Below are 21,369 nucleotides of genomic sequence, written 5' to 3' on the forward strand. Positions count from 1 at the left end.
TGTATGAATCAATGTCAGTTCAATGACCTGACCTCAGACAAGCAGGTTGACAACTCCTGGTCCCGGGGTCTTCCTCTCTGAAACAACTCTGTGTGGCCTTGTGTGATTAGAACTCCATGCTTTCCCCGCTTTCTCTTCTCAGAGCCAGCTCTCCCAGGCACTGAATGGATTGTCAGACCGGGCCAAGGAAGCCAAGGAGTTTCTGGTGCAGCTCCGCAACATGGTCCAGCAGATCCAGGTATCAGCGTCACCTGGGACGGAAAGCAAACCCCATGGGCTAATGTGAAATTGTGGGGGTGTTTGTGTCTTCTCCTTTATTTTTGTGTTCTGGGAAAATTCCTATTTTTTGTTTCCTGCCCTGTCTCTTTTATACATACAAACACACAGAGAGCAGCTTCCAACCTGCCCCTTTTTGAGGTGCTTGCCTTTTGCCCACAAGCAAGAGACAGCCTGGGTTTCCAAGTGGTTCCTGTCTTTTACACTGAAGTCCTAATTCCCTAGTAGCATGTGTGTAAAAAGAGGACTATTTCTTTGTAAATTCTAGTTGTTCATTTCTGAGTTTTAAAGCCCTATACATTCCCAAAACACCTATAGTAAATACATCTTATTTAATATTAACAAGCCACATTTTCTCTAGTTTTTTCTTCCTTTCCTTCCTTTTTTTTTTACTTATTTACCTTCCTTCTTTCTGTTCTTTTTCTTCTTTCTTTCATTTCTTCCTTTCCCATAAAAATGCTTCTCCTCTAGTTAGATACTTGGATATTTTCCAGCCATGATCTCTTGGTGACTATAATTTCAGATATCTTTATCTGGACACAATGACCAGCAAGCAGGTCATTCATCATTTGAGAACTCATAAATTATCTACAGTAGTAAAAGGGATATAAAAGGCATGAGACACTAAAATAATGAACCTTTTCACTGTTTGCCATTCTGATGCTTTGAGGTTTGCCTCATAGAAATAACCTAAACTCTGGCTTTCAATATATTGGCTTTCTGAGTTAACATTGAACCCATATCAAGGCAGAAATGGCTTTTTTAAAAAACATAACCCACACTTTCAAAGCATTACACACTGATTTTGCCCTTTTTTGGCATGCATGCCTATGTTAAAACGTTTGATTCCCTAACAACCCAACGGTTTTGTACACTTCCTTCTGTTTTTCAAAGCCATGGAGCTTATCAATCAGTCCTTTCTTTGCTTTTGCTGGCATAAAATGTGCAGACCCAGGCTTGCCTCTTTCTTGCCTCTTCATCAGAGCAAAGCTTTCTTTCTGCAAGAAAAAAGTAACAGAGACTTCCAGGGGAAAGCTCCCTCCCTCCCAACCTCCTTCCACCATTTCCCTGCATGGGGCATAGAGAGTTCTTAAATTATGTTTTCAATGGGTGTTCCCTGAAAACTCAAAAAAAAAAAAAATGATTGCCATGAAAGCCAGAATTAGCATCTATAGATACATTACTCAAGCAATTACTAAAGCATACCTTATATGAAGATCTTGTGTTTGAAAAAAAGTTACCAAATACCTATCAGTGGATTATTATATAGATATAGTTCTTCATGACTTTGGGAATAAAGTGTGTTATGCTAAACTGTTCCTTCCTTGCTATTCCCAAAACATTTACAATTTACTTAACACTGGGCTATTTTTTAAAAAAAAGATGTTTATTTTTTTAAAAACTTTATTTTATTTATTTGTTTTTATATGGTGCTGAGGCTCAAATCCAGCATGCTAGGCAAGTGCTCTACCACTGATCCACACTCCCAGCCCTCAACTGGGTGCTATTTTTAAGAGCTATTAATACATATGTGAGTATTTAGTTTTCATTTGCTATAAATTCTAATTGTGTTCAGATTATGGTTTAAGAATCAAAATTGCGTATGTAACTTATTGAAAGATTATTTTGCCTAAATGCCTATTATTCAGTGAATTGCTTAAATGAAAGACATGTATGGATTTAAGTCAAGTAAAAATTTGATATCCTGCATTTAACTTAAACATCATAAGGAAGCTCTAATTCATTTAGCACAAAGTTACCTTTCCACATATATTGCTTTATACCTGATGTTTACAGCAAAGTGACCCTGTCACAAACATTGATTATTCTTCACTATTACTTTCCCTAAAGAAAGGGACAAGATCTTTTGCTGATCATTCTTATTTCTTATAAACTTCTGTTGTCATTAGAGTATTGTTTAATGTTGAAGACCACTGTAACCCTGTCTTCTTCCTTCTGTTGAATTTAATGATTCTGTCTCCTACATTGACCATCTACCACTCCACTTTGTTGCCACCCTCCACCACACAGAGCTGAACACATGTGACTCACTGTGGGACTCATGTGCCACTCTACAAGTTAAAGTTTGTTTTTTGGTTTTTTTTTTTGGTACTCGGGATTGAACCCAGGGGCACTTGACCACTGGGCCACATCCCCATCCCTATTTTTCATTTTATTTAGAGACAGGGTCTCACTGAGTTGCTTAGTGCCTCACTTTTCACTGAGGCTGGCTTTGAATTTGCAATTCTCCTGCCTCAGCCTCCCAAGCTGCTGGGCTTACATGTGTATGCCACTGTCTTAAAGATTTATTTTACTGACTATAATCCAACTTGTGGAAATGGTTTCCTTTTGATAAAAATGTAAGCAATAAAAACTTTTTGATCTAAATTAAACACTATAGAATGAAGTTTATCCAGTTATTTTAAAAATACCAAATGTGCTCTGTGAACAGAGTCCATTTCCACTCCCTTTGTCAGAGATGCCCTGTCCACATGTGAATGAGGGAGCTGTGTTTTCTCTGGCAGCTCAAGTCCTGAGAAATGTGCTTTCTCACACAGGAGAACAGTGTGGAGTTTGAGGCCTGTCTGGTGGCCCAGTGTGATGCCCTCATCGATGCCCTCAACAGAAGGAAAGCTCAGCTGCTGGCCCGTGTCAACAAGGAGCATGAGCACAAACTGAAGGTGAGCACTGCGCTGTGGCGAGAGCGGAAAGCCCAGGAGCCAGGCTTCCAGGGGCCATGATGGACAAGCTGGGAGAACTCCCTGCCCTGGTGAGGAGGGCATGATACCCTCAGCCCTGTGGCCTGGCCCGATAGCAAGCAATCCTGCCATTCACTACTAACTCCTTCATTTTCCTAATCAGTGTTTGTTGAATGACAGCTTTGAGTACAGAAATAATAAAATTAGTTAAAATCCCTACCTTCATGGAGCTTGAATTCTACCAGGAAGGGCAAACAGTAAGCAAGATAAGTAAGATATGCATTATATAAGTAAAAAGTGCTAAGAGGGAATAAAAAGCAGGAAAAGGAGGTGGTGAGTATTAGGGATGGGGGTTGAAACTTTAGATAAGGTGGCCAGGGTGGTCATACCAAGGCAAAAATGTATTTTTGAATAGGGAAATTGTATCTGTACTTTCTAGAAAACAAACAAACTTGTCTGGATTTCTAAAGTGAACTTTGCAATTGGGCAGGTGTGCAGACTTATATCACCACACAGTGAACTTGATTGATGACAGTCTGGAACCCTAACGGCAGGTTTGGTCCTCCTGGAGACAACTTATGGTCTATCGATTGCCCCACTGGAGCAAAACAACAAGATGTGAGAGCAAGGGTTAGATGGCAAGAGTGAAGCAGAAGGGAATCCAGCAGTGGGCAGTCAGTTGAGGACTTTACATGTGGTCAGCAAACTCAGGGTGTTTCTCAGAGAATGAGTGGCAGGCAGGTGATGTAAGATATTGCCTTGGGATTAGGGTGGAAAGAAAAATAAAGTCTGACCAAAGTTTCTCTATTGAAGCCAGGCATCAGGAAGTTCAATCATGGACAACAGTGAGTGGACATAGCCTCAGGAAGGCTAGTGATGGGTCAATGACCCAGTAAGGGGCAGGTATCACCTAGCAGGTCTGGAACAGGCGCTAGTCCCTGGAGAACAAGAGAAGACCCATTTCTAAAGAATGGGATTCCAAGAGGTAAATCTTTGTCTGTGGCCAGTGCAAATGGTTAATTGTTTGGTCATGCAGGGAAATTCTCAGGGAGTTACAGATTTTACCTTTAAACCAAGCTCCAGGATGGCTCCTGCCTCAAGCTCCCCAGTGGGGAAGCGAGGTTCTATGAGAGAGGCTAGCGAGAGAGAGCTAGCACGCTTGGGAGTGGGCTTTTATTGGGGAACTCTAAATTCTGGGGAAAATCCCGTCCAATGAAGGTCAAGGGGGGTAGTGTTGCAAGGTCAGGTGAGGTGATTGGGTCCCTGGGGTAGTGGAGAGACATGCCTCTGCATAGACACCGCTCTGGAACCCAAGAAGGGAGGGGAAGTCCTGCCACATCTGCTACTGGACACCTCAAAACACCTAGCTGGGGAGTAACTCAGTCACATGCATGGTTGGTCTTCCACAGTAAATCAAGGAAGAGTTTCAAGAGTGAAGAAACAAGTGACCACAGCTTACAAGATCTGGGGTTGAAGCTTGGTGGCAGGGAAGCTTTGAGCAGGACAGTACCCCACTGGTAATTACTAGAAACAAGGCAAGAAACCAGTTACTATCTGGAGCATGAGACCTGGGCAAAGCCTGCAACAAGACTGGCAGTGCCAAGCCCTGAGCAGGAGAACTGCCAATCATTAATGTGTGCCCCACCCTCGTACCAGGACCCTGAGCCCCAGAGAGCTCTGTTTTGAAGTCAGGGAGTATAATAAAGAAAAATGTTTCCCTGAGGAAGCTTCACAATTTATTACAAAGGTGAACAAAAGTGAACAAACCCCAAACTCTAGCTTCCTCCTACAAGGCTCCCTCTTCTACTTCCCATCTGCATCTTCTCAAGATGCATTTAGAGCCACACACCTGTTTCTTCCTTCCCCAATGTCAGGGAGTAATGTGGTGGGAACACAAATCTTTCTTCCCTGCCTTTGAGAGTTGCCTGGCTTACACTCTGGGGGTGAGGGGCCTGTGGAATTAAGGCAGGCAGGAGGATAAGCTTCCTGATGAAGTTTGCCAGCCTGACCTCCAGCTAGTGCCTCCTTGAGTGCTGATTACAACTGCACACTTTTATCAAGGAGAGGCAACAATGGGTTGCTGGATAAAGGAAATTGCATACCATGGAATTAGAATCTGAACCTTAAGTTTAGAAAGAAAATGACCAGGGCTCTAATGTTCAAAGAGCCCTGGCCTGTTGGTTTGGACAGCAAACAAAAGCTGGTGATCCTAACACTGCTTCCAGAATGACCATTAATGTTTCCTGATTGTGGGTCTAACTAGAAGACCTTCTTAAGTTCATTTTAAAATGAACTCAAGTTTCTGAGCAGAACCACACTCACCCCAGTTGCATGGAGACTTCAATAAGGACTGAAAGTCGCAAGAAGGGGTTGGATTTCCTAGGGAGGAACCCTCCTCATGGCCTGTACATGCCTAATCCATAAGGTGTCTAGCAATGAGGAGTTTTACTTAGATGGCTCTTGGTGCCTCAGTTTCCAGTCTCATCTCCCAATGTCTATGATTAAGTTATTTGCTTTCGAATTCCTTAAAAGGCCCACCAAACTGTGATTCATGACAATATGTGTATTGATTCCTAAAATGGGGGGGGAGGGGATTAAAGGCAATCTTAAAGATACAAATGCTTTTTTACCCAAAGAGTTCCTGAAAGTTTTGTCATGTAGATCTCAATCTTATAGATTTATCTGGAACAATCTTGAAAATAGTTCTATTCCATAAATTTTTCATTCAAGATAGTCAGATTAGGTCTGAACAAAATTATTTTTTCCATAATCACCATTTTAAAAGTCTGAATTAAAATCTGGAAATGTTATGACATGTGATTCTGCAGTTGCCCAAACAGTAACACAGAATAGACATTCTCCATAACCAAGTCTCAGCTTTAATAATAACAATAGCTAAACACTTTCTTTGAGGCAACACTATATAAATTGTGCAGTAGGGATCAATTCAGTCATTCCCACAACAGCTCTATAAGGTCATTATTATCATTGTCTCCATTCTAGAGATGAGGAAACAACAACACCATGATATTAAAAACAGGTCCAGAGTTTGATTGCTGGTAACCTGACCTCAGAGCCAGAACCAGAACCACAGCATTATATGGTATCTGGCCAAAGTCTCTGGTAGAAGTACAAAGCAGAGAGTCAGACTTTCCATCAGTCAGCCAGGACCTAATTCACATCTGCAAGGAGACAGATGCTGTGTAGGAACACAGGTAGGGGAAGGGACCCAGGTGACTGACTATGGATGAATTCTGCCCTTACAGAGGTTACAGTTCAGTGGAAGAGATAAGTCACAAAGGACTCCAGCATAGGTAGTGAACAAGCTTCCAGGAGAGGTGGCCAGTGCCATAGAAGTTGTGAGCAAAAAAGTTGGAGCTAAAAGCGTCACAGAGCAGTTCATGCAAATGCTGGCAGTCTGACTTGTAGGAGGAGTATGTTTATAATCAACCACTGCATTCTTGCCTGCAGAGCCACAAAGCTTCCAGAGAAAGAGAGTGAGTAGCACAGTGTGTCCTGTGGTCTTGCTCCATCCAGTTAGACTTGAGGACCGATGGACATTTTCCGTTTCCATTACCTGTTTCAACATGATTAAAAATTGTCAAGATAGTCCTTCATTTTGGCCTCCTTCTGAAAAGCAGAATTTTATTGTAATGACAGTTCTCAAAATATTATTGGAATCACACAGCACTGTGTAAAATAAAACTATAAATGTCTTTGGGAATTGAACTGGACAGCTAGAGATTTCACTGCTAAGTAGCAAAGCAACCATTATCCAGCCATACAATTTTAACTTCTCCTCAATGGAAATATATTTTTATAAAACATAGCAAATGCTTTCTAGCTCCATTACACAGAAAATGGTGAATGGATTGTGATAAGTCATGTGGCAACTCTAGTGGCAGCTCCAGGTTTTCTATATAGGAAAGACAGAAGGGCAGCAATGTGAATGAAAGAGGAAGTCAAAGATTGAAAAAGCAAAGTTTATCCATGTCAAAGAATGGCAGAGGGATACAAAAAGCTCCCAGTAACCCCCATTTGGTGCCACCTGTGCAGGACAACACCGTGAGAATATCAGTTATGAACTGTGCTGTGTGTACAGATGTAGATGGCACCAGAATGGCTTTAACTCATCACTGGGACTCCATGTGTCCTGTAACTGTGCTCTTTCCCTCCCCTGATAGTCCACCTGTGCTGGGTGGGCTGCCCTGACAGAGCACATCAATGTGCATGGGCAGAGGCAGCTGCCTGCCCTCATTCCACCCTACCCCTTCTGGAGTTCCCTGCCCCAGACCTAAAACGACTGCAGAAATGAGAGACAGGTGGCTGGTTTTCCCCAGGGCAGCAAAGCTGTCCTGTCTTCTGTCTGGAGCGATTTGTTTCAGGGCTGTTTTCAGCTGATTGTATCTGTCACTGCATCTAGAAACAGCCATCAATGCTGCTGCCGTCATGAAGACTGATACGGGCCTCTACATCTCCCTTCCTCTTCTTTGTCCTCCTGCCTTTTCCCTCTCTTGTCCCTTTTGTTGCTACTGAGATTCATGAGAAAAGACTGGCCTTTTATAGACACCACTTGCTGAGCACAGTACTTCTTTCTGTCTTTGTGGGCCGACCCATCCTTCACTTTACTGGGGGATAATCTTATGTTCTTCCGCTTCCTGTTGGCTGTGTTCTCTGAGGGCTGCTTTTTTTGCTAACAAAGAGAGAACTGAGTTGTGGGTGTCTTTTTCTGGCAAGTTTCTCTCCTTGAGCAATTCAAAAGGCCAGGGATGCTGGAAAGAGAGTGTGTATTTACACAGTCTTTGTAATCTGCTCATGTCCTTCTCTGAAAGCACTGACTTTAACAGGTTTATAATGATCTTGGTCCTGATTCCCAGCAAGATGGAGCTGAGTGGGTAGGAGCCTGGTGTCTGTGCATAGAGACTCCCTTGACAGGTCACACTCTTACTAGATCTCTAACTCTGGGCAATTCTATCACTTGTTTCTTTTATCTGTTTGTAAAATACTGTTAAAAATAGTACTGTTCTCACCTCATAGGTCATTGTAAAGCATTTATCACAATATTCAATAGGTAAGAACTGTTAACTGTTGCTACCACTGAGAAAGAATAATTGGAAACAAAGTTTCATCCAACAAACTGAAAAAGTGTTTCCAGGGCTTATTTTCCATAATACCATAGTTCACAGAATACAATTTTCCTATACAATGGTGGTATTATCTCTGAAAGTGGGGAATTCTTTAATGACCTTGAGTTATAGTTGATCTTTCTATGAAAGACTTCACAAAGTTTGGTGAGCTATTATAAACTAAAAAAGGCAAAAAGGCTTTGAGACATATGCACATGTGGCCATATTTTAGGAATCTTTTTTGATATGTAAATTATAGTTAATATTATCCAGCAGTTTGAAAAAAAAATTGCTGGGAGCAAATTGTCTATTTCTAGGATGCGATAAACTAAAGCAAATGGAAGGAAAGAATATTTTTGAACTTCCAAGAAATAGTAACTAGCTTATATTCAGAATTAGTTGGCCAGTATCTCAATGATTTGTAGAGTAAGCTGGATCCCCAGATTCTCATCCTATCTATAACACCATGTTAACATCCTCTCAGGTCTTCCTTAGCTGTGTAAGGTTCAAAATTTCCTCACAGAGAATTTGTGACAATCTAAAAATAGGTCATGAGTGACATCTATTTTTTTTCAGAAAATTTTCATATGTAATTTTCTTTTTGTAAGCTTCAGGTAATATGTGGGAATTATTTTTGCTTGTTGCATTCAGAATTTAAAATAATTCTAAAATCATCATAAATGTGTTCTCTCCAATATTTTAGAATAAACTGATGATGGATTGAGGAGCACAAGGTAATATATGTCTTCTTGATTGCCTTTCAACTCTGAGATCCTCTGAAAGAAAAAGATGTTATAGATATTCATAGTTATTCTGGGGAAGATCTAATCTTTAATTTCTATGTGTGGCTGGTAAATTTAACATACCAATAAAATTACTCAATCAGGATGCTAAGAGATAATGCTCAAGTTCACTGATTTACAGAGCTTCCATATTTATAGAGGGCCTCTGTGTGCCAACTGCAGGTATGAATGCTTCATTCTGAGGCCTAGTATACTGTTGGGTTTTGTTAGAATCATTTTAATTATTTTCATCATTATCTTTATCATCACTCTCCATGTATCACCTGTCACGTTCCCACTATGTTTGCAAATAATTAATTATATATCCATATCACTAAGAGTACAAATTTCTATTATGAATACTATTGTCTTGCAAAACTGTTTGCCTCAGCTATTTTGCCATTGCTTCCTATGAGGCAGATAACTCTTTGCTTCAGGAATGAGAGGGAGAGAAATCCTGACCAAACTCACAAAAAATCTTAAAATGATTAGATATGATTTAACTGGCTACAGCCATTGCTAGCAAGAAAAAGTAGCTTATTCAAGCCAAACACCAGCCTGAACCCAATAAAACTAATGGCAAAGAGTCCAGATAGTCCATTAAAAAGAAGAAATTTGGAAAAATTAGACACCTGGAACAACTCAAAACCTCCAGCTACACTTAGCAAAAGTTGGTAGGGGCTAACTCTAATAATTCAACTACAGTAATGACTGATTCGAGTCCCTTAGTAATGAGGAACTCCTTTCCATGTTTCACATGGCAAATTCTGTTGTCCTCTGCTTCCTATTCTGTGGGAGCAAAGGTCACAGGGTCTGTGTGGATAGAGCAACCAGAGTTCCTATGGAATCACCAGAAAGCCACCACACACAGCTGGGACTCCCCCAGGTTACAGGGCACACCCTTCAATATCTTCAAACCACACTGGCAGCATCAATGAAGGATAATCTCAGAATGTTTTTTATACCCTTAGCCTGCACCCAGATATGAGTGATACTCCTAACTTCCAGCAGGCACCTGACTATACTTTGAAGATGATGGAATAATCCACCATGGTTTACTGCATCTCACATCCTACAAAACAACATACTGCATAGCCTTAATGGCAGCCCATCGCTGATGGTGACTGTTGTGTGGGGGTGGCACTTCACCAATGTGCTCACCTCTCCCACTGACTTTTATTTCTTCCCTCATTAACTTCTCTGTACAATTGTACAGCATTCTGTACACTAACATCACTCTTTGCAAGTTCCTTTAAGTTTTTGTTGATAAGGCCTCTGGTGGAATAGAAAGTTCACCCTCTGGAACTGAAAGTTCACAGCTTTACTGTTAAAATCTTGAGCCTTCCTTGAAACAAGTGCATGTTTTATTTATTTAATATAATCCTTTTCTTAGTAAAAACTCAAAGCTTCAAACTTGCCTTTGAAATGATTGGTTGCCAATGTAGGTAAAACATGTGTAGAGACGACAGTATCAAGAGAATGGGAAAAAATATTTGCCTTAAATCTTTTGAATGAATAATAATGTATGAGAAACTTATAATGTTCTTCCTGAATTTAAATTCTTTTGTGTTTCAGTGATTACAATAACATAATAGATAATATTATACTCAAGGAAAAAACAATTCCATATTTTACTAAATGAATCTAACACCCAAAGCTCTTCACCTTGAACTCACACGTGAGTCAGTTCAAAGCATCAGTTGGTCATAGTGCCTCAGAACATTATGGAACACATGGAAACTCTCAGATACACACACACACACACCAAAAAAAAATGTGGAGAACAAATCCTTCAAGCTTGCATCTTAAAAGCATGTGTGCATTAGTGCATTAAGTAGAAACAAACAAACACAAAGGATCAAAGGATTACCCTATGCTCAGAGGGAATCATTTCAAACTGTGATCCAAAGGCATAGGTTATATTATGGAAGGAGTTTTTGAAACAGGAAAGAGAATGTTAGCATTTACTTAGACTAACAACTTACAAGTGGCATCCCTTCTGATTCCATGTTGAGATCTAATATTATGATTAAAAAATATTTATTCAAAAGAATAAATAAAGAAAAAATTTTAAAGAGCTACACATTGTCAAGATCAAATTTAACCTCAAGTCTTCCTGCCAGTTGTGTCATGAGAGCTGACTGGAGGAAGGAGACTGGCCTGTGAGTGGGGATGTAGCTGTGGACAGGCAGAACCAATTCTACCTTTGTATTGTACAAGCTCCTCTGGGTTGCTCCACTACTGAAGTGGTGTGAAAATTCAAGGGACACAACAGTCCATTCTCAAACTCTCCTTTTCTGAATGGGTGCCAGCATCGTATCCTGATACAAGAACTGAACTTTGTAAGTGTGCCATTTAACAAAGTAAATCTATTCTAATGGTCACTAGACACCTGCCATCCAGAACAGATGGTGACCCTGCTGAGAAAATTTTGAAAATTTTCTCTGAAATTATGGACTACAGATTAATTCATTGTCCTGTGAGAGCTAGCTTAGGCTGTATGTAGTGCAGATAAAAGCAGAAAGAGTGTTTTCCTAGTGCCTATTTATTATGCCTTTCTGGTTACTTGCACAGTTCCTAAGAAAAGAAACTCTTGAGTCCAGCCAACTGCAACCATGGTGCCAAAGCATAGAAATGAAAAAGAAAAAAGGAGATGGCCTGGCTTCCTGTGAATTATTTGACATAAAAACACACCAGTGTAAAAATACGTAGTAATAAAAAGTGATATGAATAAAAGTTGGGAAGGTCACAAGTAAAAGAACTGATAAAAGACTTGGCTGGAGGAAAAAAATATTTATACTTTTAAAAGATCTAATTATTCATCTGATTTCCATAAGGTGGGAACTCTTGTTCAATTTTTTTTCAGAAACTATAAGTCAATTACAGTGCACCCAAATTTCTGCTCTGAGAAACCCAGTTTAAGCTTTAGCAGTGATTTTATAACAGGCTGCTGTGATCATTGTGGAATGGTTGATTAAAACATAAAAAGAGCCAAACCACTTGTAGCAGCAATGGCTCTTGAGAGAGAGAAACTCAGAATAGTGAATCCTCCCATGAAGCTTGAGCCATAGAATAGAGGGACCACTGGCAACTGCCTGTTGAAACTCAGAGACTCTCCGGCTGTGCAACAATTAAGCTTCTCAATGGGAGGCAGAGAACCCCTTACTCAGAAACTCAAAATAAACCTTGATCCAGAAAGAAATTTATAGAAGCAGGCATGGAATTTCATAAAGACTGAGTAATGTTCTCCTTTCAGTACTTGTGTGTCATAAAATTATCATCGAGCTGAATCTCCTGGAAGGTAAACACAACATTTCAGTCTATCTTATCTCAAAAGCAGATTCCTGTTGGGTTCCTGTGTTCTGATCCACTCTGTACTTGTTGTTTGGACACTCAGGACCACTAGGCACAGGGCAGATGCCACTCAGATAATGAAATGGCTACTGTTGAGGTCTCTGCTACCTACCAGCAGTGATGGCCTGGCTACCAAAATATAAAAATATCTTCTGAGATCAACTGAATTAATCCTCATATAGCTGAGGGAAGTGGAGTATTAGTTTTAGGTCAACAGTATTTAATTTTTTAATGTTTAATTCATGAAACATTTTTTTGGAGACCCCCTCCCCCACAAGAAACAGAAGTCTAAACTTCCTGTTTGTTTTATGAATAAAAAATAGAATGATTTGTATTCCTTGAGCTCCAACCAACACAGAGATAGTGTCATAGAGGTTGTTAGAAACATACTGAATGTTGGAAGAAAATAAGCCCCCCCAAAAAATCACACCAAAAAACTTCACATCAAAGTTGTTGTATTTCACCAATTGTGATAGATTTTTAAAACCTATATTTTGTTTTTTATTTCAATTATTATTAAGTTAAAAAGCAAAATGACCAGCCTCAGCAACTTAGTGAGGCCCTAAGAAACTTAGTGAGAACTTGTCTCAAAATAAAAATAAATAGATAGATAGACAGACAGATAGAAAGATAGATAAATGGTCTGGGGATGTGGCTCAGTTGTAAAGCACCCCTGAGTTCAATCCCTGGTACAAAAAAAGCAAAAAAGCAAAATTAAATCATCATTCAGAAAGTAGGAGATCCAAACAAAACAATCTTGAAAAAGACAAATGGAATTGAAATCCAGGTACTTCTGAATTTCAAAACTAACCTCAAAGTTACAATTTCAAAGCAGTGGGGACTGGCTTAACAGAGACAGACCATTGGGATAGAATAGTCCAAAAATAAATTCTTGCATATATAATTAAGTGATTTTCCAGAGATGTGGTTAGATCATTCAATGGAGAAAAGACAGTCTATTCAACAAATGGTGTGGGGAAAACCTAATGTCCATGTACCAAAAAATAAAGTTAGACACTTACCTAATACCACGTGCAAAAAAAAAAAAAAAAAAAAAACTCTCAAAATGAATCAAATACCTAAATGTAAGTCCTAAAATTATAAGACTTAGAAGAAACTAAAAGAGAAATTTGGCAATGACTTCTTAGATATGATGCCAAAAACATAAATAATGAAAGGAAAAAATAGGTCAATTAGACCTCATCAAAATTAAAAATATAAAAGGAATAAAAGGAACAGGAGGAGATATTTTTAAATTATATATCTGATAAGGGATTGATATCCAGAATATATAAAATATTTTTACAAATTTGTAACAGGAACAACAAAACACCCTAACTAAAATAATGGTGAAAGGCTTGAGTAGACTTCTCTCCAATGAAGATCAATTAATAAGCACATGAAAAGAAGCTCAATGTCCCTAGTCATTACAGAAATGTAAACCAAAATTATGATGATAATACTTCTCACCCATTAGGTTATTTTTGTAAAACAGTAAATAATAAGTGTTGATGAGGCTGTGGAAAAATTTAAACCCTTTCCATTGCTGGTGGGAATGTAAAATGGTATGGCTATTGTGGAAAATCCTATGATAATTCTTCAAAAAATTAAACACAGAATTACCATATGATTCACTAATTCCACTCTAGGGAAGACTAACACATATTTGAACACCTTTTTGGATAGCACTTTTATTCACAAGGTTAGAAGGTGGAAACAAGACCAGTCTCCATGGATGTATGAATGGATAAACAAAATGTGGTATATACATTTATGCATTAGAATATTATTCAGTCTTCAAAAGATCAGTAATTTTGACACATTCTATGAACATTAATGAACCTTGAAGACATTATTCTAAGTGAAATAAACCTGTCATGAAAGAGCAAGCTGTAGTATGATTCCACTTCTATGGGGTTCCTAGCATAGTCAGATTCATAGAGACAGAAGGTAAAATGGTGGTTACCTGGGGCTGAAAGGAGGGGGCAATGTGGAGTTATTATTTAATGGGTATAGAATTTCAATTTGGGAAGGGAAAAAAAGTTCTCTTGATGGATGGTGGTGATAGTTATACAACAGTGTGAATATAGTTAGTGCTACAGAACTATATACTTTAAAATGGTTAAACCAGAAACATTTGTATGTTATGCACATTTTATCATAATTTCAAAAGTGAGAACAAAAAACAGAAATAATAAGTGAATAAGTTGTTGAAAATTGGGAAGAAGTTAAATGTATAGTAATAGGGGAACTGGAATGATTAAATAAATTATTATTACCCACTCAGTGGATATTTATGTAGCCACCAATATTTATTAATGGTGGCAACATGGAAAAATGCCTATAGGGTATTAAGTGTATGAGGGGGTAAAATTGTCATATAATTTGATTGTAAGTATAAATAACTCTGGTTCCAGGAAAACAAAAAACTAAAAAGAAATATCAAAGTGCTTTAAAATTTTTTAATTTGGATGGTGAAATTATTTGCTTTGTTTTCATTTATTTTCCAATTGTTTTGGAAAACAGATGTAATAATCTTTAATGGAAAATGAATTTATAATTAAAAAATGAAAAGAAGTAACAAAGCAACATCTTAAAATAATTATTACAATCCTTTTTAGTTATCTATAATATCAAAAATACTGGCTATCTTTGAAGCTTTTGCCAATAACGAAACTATCAAGGAAGCGAGTGATTAAGGTTCCTGGAAATTCTTGTTCAATTTTCTGCTTCAAATACCACTCAGGATTCAGGTCACTGAGCAGAGGATACAAAGTTGAACATCTCTGAAGGAAGAAAGAAACTCGTCATGCATTTGTCACTGGGCAAAGAGAACTTCCCAGAGGCGAAAACGGCATGCATGGAGAGATGCCTATCTAGGTTAAAGCAGACTCACAGCTTGGCAAATAGGGCAGTCTTTAAAACTGCTTTCCAAATTGAGGCAATGATTCTAAGTAGGTTATTCTTAAAACTTAATTCTACATCCATCTTTCTCCAACTGACTTGTTGACTCCATCTCATTGTCTCTCACAAGTTCCACCTTGGCCCTCCAGCCTCCTACCACCCACTCAAGGGACCATAATGCACAGGAGACTGTGGGGAAGGGCAGCAAGGGAAAGGCACGGGCTTCAGATGGTGATGTCTGCTCTTTGGAACAGGCAGGCAGGCAGTAGGCAAAGAAAGTGGGCAACAGTGTCACAAAGCAGAGCTGCAACCACCCATCAGGAAGGGGTAGCTGTCTTCAAACTCCTAGGGCCTCATACTCACAGTAGCTCACAGGTATATTTGATGGTCAAGGTCACCAGATTCACAGGGTTCCAACCTCCATGTTCCTTTCTGATGGATCCTGTTACCAATTTCCTGCAAGAGCCTTATCTAACCTGTCTTCCAGAGCCATTGTTCCTGTGGATGTTGCCATAAAGTATTCTCATAAATTTAGTTTCATTCCATTGATGCTCTTGGATTCTGGTCTGAAGAAACCTTCCAAGGTCCCAGTTGATGTCTCTTCTATCCTCTGCCATTTTGGACCATTCTGTCTCTCATCAATTCTAGGTGGTTCGAGATCAGATCTCTCACTGTACGGTGAAATTACGCCAGACCACAGGTCTCATGGAGTATTGCTTGGAGGTGATTAAGGAAAATGATCCTAGTGGCTTTTTGCAGGTAAGTGCTAACTAGTTCTGCTTCAGATTCCACATCAGATTCCATGGGGCTGAGTCTAGGATGCCTAGGTAGGGTGTCCAGAAACCCTGGCTGAGCATGGGTCCCACAATAACAGAACCCACCTTCACACTGCAGTGAGTGTGTGGGTGCCTGCTAAACTCACTGACATATACTGGAAGTTCTGTTTTCACCATGTATTAGAAGACTGAAAAGTGTTTGGGATTTTTTGTTTATTTTTGTTTATAGATTTAGTCATAAAAACGTAACTCCTTATAAGTTCTCCCAAAATGGAGTCACTGCCTTGCCTAAGAATTGGGCCTTCTTTATTACTGTCTCTTGGACAGTTTTGTTATCTGGAAATGTCTGAGTGTGCAAGGTTTCTACCTCCCGGTCACTAGCCATAAGTCAGTGATTTCTCAAATATAGCAAAGCCTTTTCTATTTTTTCAGTGTTATTTTAGTGAATTGCCATAAGATAATCTGACTTTTACTTAAGTTTTGATTCCAAAGATAAGGAACCCTTTGTTAAGGGATGTGTAGATGGTTTCCAACTCATATTCTACTGAACTGGCCAAGAGTAAAAGAAGGAGACTGAATGAAAGAATTCTCTGTCAGAGAATACGGTATTAAATACACAAAGTTGGTGAGCCTAAAATATAATAAATTCTATATGCAGCCTCTTTAAACCAGTTCCCAAGTCTTTATAGACTACTCACACCTCAAAGTAGAAACTTAGATCTGTTGGTTCTAATAGGACTAACTAATCACCAACATCATCTCGTCCTTTACAGTCGTTGGCTTTGAGGATCATGGAGTATTGCTTGTCTCTCACAAGTTCCACCTTGGCCCTCCATACCCATAGCACCCACCCAAGCGACAATAATCAGAACAAATGCCCATGGGTCTGTGAGGGAGAGGCAGCAACAGAAAGGAACAGGCTTCTCCCTCTCTCACTCTTGGCCAATATAGAATGATCCAGGCATGTCTATTAGATCAATTAACACCTGATAATTACTTCCAGTGCCTTCCCTACAACTCACCAAAATGTTCACATTTGCTTGATAAACCATAGCTTATCGTAGTCATAACAGGTCCTTCTCACCAGATGCATTGAGACAGGACAGGTGTGAGTCCCAAGGCGGTTTGGTGGTAATACTCTTGGAGTCGAGGGGCAGTGTGGCATTGTATTTCTTAGGCTGTGGTCTTTGATGTGATTAGATTTCTGACGCCCTCATAAGGAGAGTGCACCTGACTGAGGATCAGTGGGGGAAAGGCACGCTCACTCCCAGGATGACCACGGACTTTGACTTGAGTCTGGACAACAGCCCTCTGCTGCAGTCCATTCACCAGCTCGACTTCGTGCAGGTGAAAGGTACGTGATTGCGTCTCCCGAGTCAGAGAGCAACCTCTGGAACAGATGCTGGTGCTTTGGGCAGGATCAATATCCCTCTGATGAATGTTATAAAAATCTGTAGTGTCTTCTATCTTACTGGGTAATGAAAACATCCCCTGTAGCTGTGTAACTCACCTCTGAGCAAACCAGATAAATTCTGATAAACTGTTTGAGAGTCAGAGATTTCACATGCTCAGCATCAGAGAATAGCTGACATAAAATGAGATAGGGAGAAAGAGAAAACATCCCTGCACATAACTAAAGCCTTGTTACAGAAATACTGATATAAATCAAGGGAGCCCAGAATTTAAATGACTGCTTCCACCTGGATAGTGATAGCGAGTAAACAGTTCAGCCTGGACCAGTGGGAACTTGGGAAGATCATAGTCAGCCTGACAGTACTGACAAGAAAATAACAAATGTAGAAGGAAAATGAAAATTGAACCTAAACTTTAAAATTAATTTATGTAACTAAAGCAAGTTCTCTTTGAGATTTGGGGTAGGGTGTGAAGGGAAGTACAAATATATAGAATTATTTTAAGGAAAAGAACTTTCAAAGAAAAATAAACAATTCAAGCCAACTATGCAAAAACACTTTATGGCACATTAAATAATATCCATTTAAAGAATATTTCTGTTTTATTTTTTACTCTTTTGCTTTGAAACATATATACATTTTCAGGAAGGTGCAAACACAGTATGAAGAGGTCCTTCAAATTCTTCATCTAGTTGTCCTCAATGGTTACATTTTTGCATAACTATAATATGTGCTTCTTCATGGAATATCTGTATTCTTACACTTAATAAATCCAACTTTTTGTGTTGCAGCAATTCTTTCTTGCTGTTTAACATTTTTCTTTTAACACCCACATGGTAGCCTGTGAAATAAACCTATCCCTAGATGAATATAGAACCCCAGGTAAATCTTCCATCAGCCTCTCTCTGTCCCCAAAGGAAAGGTTCTGTCACAAGTAGCTTGGAAGAGAAAATATGTCACAAAAGACCAAAATAAAGGCTTGATGGAAGAGGAAAAAGGAGCCAACCCAGTTAAGCCTTGGTGAGAGGGCAAAGGGTGGGAGGCTCAGGGGTAGAAGCCTCGGGGCTTTGAAATGTTTTAATCAGCTGTCAGAGCCCTTCCCTTGCCCATTCACTGCCCTTCTGAGTCCTGTCCATCTGCCCATGGTGGAGTCCAGGCCAGTTGGCAGGATGACAACAATTGTGTGAACTGAGCAGGCCTTTCAGCTGCTATGAGAACTGCAGGTCCACGTGCCTGGCATCACAGAACACATTTCCAAAGCATTGTCACTTGGCCACTTAGCACTGCACACAGAATAAGGGTGAACACAGCTGTGTGTACAGTCTGTTCAAGTCTGTACCCACAGCAGAGAATGGACAAAATGTAGAACACCCTCACAGCAAGAGTTCATCTGGACCACAAAATATCCAGAACAGTCATTTATGAAGTTAATATGACAGACCAGTTAGTATGAGAGGTAGGTATTCCATTTACCTTTTAACTTTTCATCTTCATTTACTTCTGGTTAATATCACTCTGCCTTGTTACTTTATATGCTTTGTTTTGTGCTCATTAATTTAATTAATTCAGTGAAAACCCAGTCCTTTTTAGAATCTGAATAATTTTTATCTGTCAGATGCTTGTTATGGAAAGAAAACCCAAAAGGTCATGATGTGATAGAACTTGATTGACTAGTTAAAACTTCTCCTACTGGACTGCGTCATTTCTCTTAACACATGTACAACTGTTCCTGGCATAGTACTAGTCTTTGTTTTTAAAAGAAATACTTAGTTTAATGAAAAATTCGTTTGCAACTTGTTGATAAAAATATCGCAAGAAACTATACTCTAAAATGCATATACAAATGGCCCCAAAATTAAATAACTTTTGGAATAGTGTTAATGTAATCTGATAATTGTGAAAGTAACAATATATGTCATTTATGTGTTTTCTAATCATGCTAAGTAGATTACAAGTAGAAAGTTAAATTTTTTTTCAAAATTACTGAAAGTATGTATTTAAAATTATGATAATGAAAATATCTGTTTCCTTCTTGACCGAAAACTTGGGCAGCCATCTCTCTGGTTTTATAATCTCATCACACATGCCTTTGCTGTTGTTGTTGATACTAAAGAAGATAGTTCTGCTGTTAGTTTCTACACATTTCTACTCAGCCAGCTACTACTCAGCAATAATGCACTGCCTGAAGTTATTCTCTTAATAACTAAAGACTTAACTGGTCTTTTTTCTCTGATTACACATCACCCTAAGCAATTGAAATCCATCTGAAGAAAGCTGATATATTCTTTGTTCAAACATTCCTAAATTGAAATATTTTCTGGTTGTATCTTGATTAGAAAATCATATTACACTCTTTACAGATGATTAGGAGTGGTATTGGATATTTCAGACTTATTGGAAGCAATATATTAAGCTCTCTTACGTTTTTATTAGAGAATAGTAAAAATAACATTTTTTCCTTTAATTCTAAGTTGCTTTCATCTACTATTCTCTAGGTCATGACAAAGAAATTTTAAGAGTCTTTTCCTAGTCTGCCAAGGGTTCCACTGCAGAAAAATATTAATCTGGAATTGAGCAAGTACACAGAATATGCCGAGATTTGTGAGTCATGGTGCTGAAAGGAAATGTGACTGTATTCATTATGAACCAGGATGAAACCATGACCTGAAACTCCACTGATGCTTTTTAGCACATAGACCAAATGGCTGTTAATTTCTTTAAGTGCCTCTGCCCCTCTAAAGATATATTTATCTTCATTAATTCATCTTGAATGTGAAAGCCCTGAGTATGCACCAAGGTCATGGGCAAGGACAGTGTGATCTGAACAGACTCTCTTATAAATCATAGAGAAGAAGCAGCCAGGTTGACAGCAAGGGGGTGAGCATACCCATGTGTGCATGTAATCTATACCTGTATGGTGGTATGGGGACCTGAAATGCATGTCCTCAGAATATGCATTCACATTTATGCTTAACAGTGTACCAGCAACAGTTTTCTAGAAATGGCCTATAGCTCCTCTAAAGTCTGAAAGCCATTTTTTTTGTCAGCCACCATAAAGAGAAATGACAGTCTACATACCAACCTTCAGAGAAGATGTAGTAAATTGGCATTCACAACCGTCATAGCTCTGCAGGTGAAATAGATCGTTAATATCTACCAGCAGTTCTTAGGAATGTTTGTCATTCACATCAGAGAAAACAGAAAGAAGCCTTCAGATTCAGGCATGGAGACTCTGCTCCAGTGCACTTCCCTGGAGAAGCAGCTGAGCCAAACACAGCCCCAGAGCCAGCCTCCTGGGCTTCAGATCCTAGCCTGCCCTTTCCCCGCTGGAAATCCTCTCTGGGCTTTAGTTCTTAGTTTTAGTTTTTAGTCTGAAAAGCAGATATGATAACAGGCCCTACCTTGTGGGGTTGTTGTGAAAATTCAGAGTGTAATACACATAAGCCTCCCGTACACTGGCTGTCAGTGAGAGATCAGGAGGCATCATTTATGATTCATGTTCTCTGTGGAGGGCGGGAGGTCAGCTTCCTTTCTCCCTCAGTCTTACCACTCCTGTTGGTTTCACAGAGGAATTCTGAAGAGTTGTCATTGTTCACATCTGAAGGATTTAAGAAGAAAACAAAGAAGGAAAATGTGAGATGTAACACCAAGACATTTTAAAACATTGGTAGAAGAAGCCCCTGTTGCAGAACATAACTTTAAACCACAACTCCTCCAGACTCTTAAGGAAGTCAGGAAGAGTAGCTCCCCTGGTATCTAAGAGGAAAATTTGTAGCCTGAAGCTTGGTTTTACAGGCTAAAAGAAAATTTACATGCTAGAATTCTGATCAGGTCAGGAAAAACTAGTTGTTAAAGAAAAGCATGAAATGAGCTTGGAAGTGTAAAGATCAAGATAGCTACAGTAGCCCAGTGCAAGGAGTTTAAATAAAACACTCTTTCTTAGACATCAGTCCAGGAACTATAGTGTTCTGCATTTCCAAACCATAAAAAATAGATAAACTTGAAAATACTTGGATTTTTATAGACCATTTATTCTATAC

At 39.1% G+C, this 21,369-nt stretch overlaps 1 protein-coding gene across 4 annotated transcripts in view; it reads left to right on the forward strand.

The window, feature by feature from the left end:
* Positions 1 to 21,369, forward strand: part of Trim9 (tripartite motif containing 9) — a 97,502-nt gene that overhangs the window by 46,921 nt on the left and 29,212 nt on the right. For all 4 annotated transcript variants that reach the window (XM_048798597.1, XM_048798595.1, XM_048798599.1 and 1 more), the window contains exons 2-5: positions 143 to 238; positions 2,835 to 2,957; positions 15,790 to 15,900; positions 17,118 to 17,271. In XM_048798597.1, coding sequence (XP_048654554.1) covers positions 143 to 238; positions 2,835 to 2,957; positions 15,790 to 15,900; positions 17,118 to 17,271 — 484 coding nt within the window. The remainder of the gene's footprint in view (positions 1 to 142; positions 239 to 2,834; positions 2,958 to 15,789; positions 15,901 to 17,117; positions 17,272 to 21,369) is intronic.

Source organism: Marmota marmota, unplaced genomic scaffold, assembly GCF_001458135.2.
Source record: "Marmota marmota marmota unplaced genomic scaffold, marMar, whole genome shotgun sequence".
NCBI classification, from domain to species: Eukaryota; Metazoa; Chordata; class Mammalia; order Rodentia; family Sciuridae; genus Marmota; species Marmota marmota.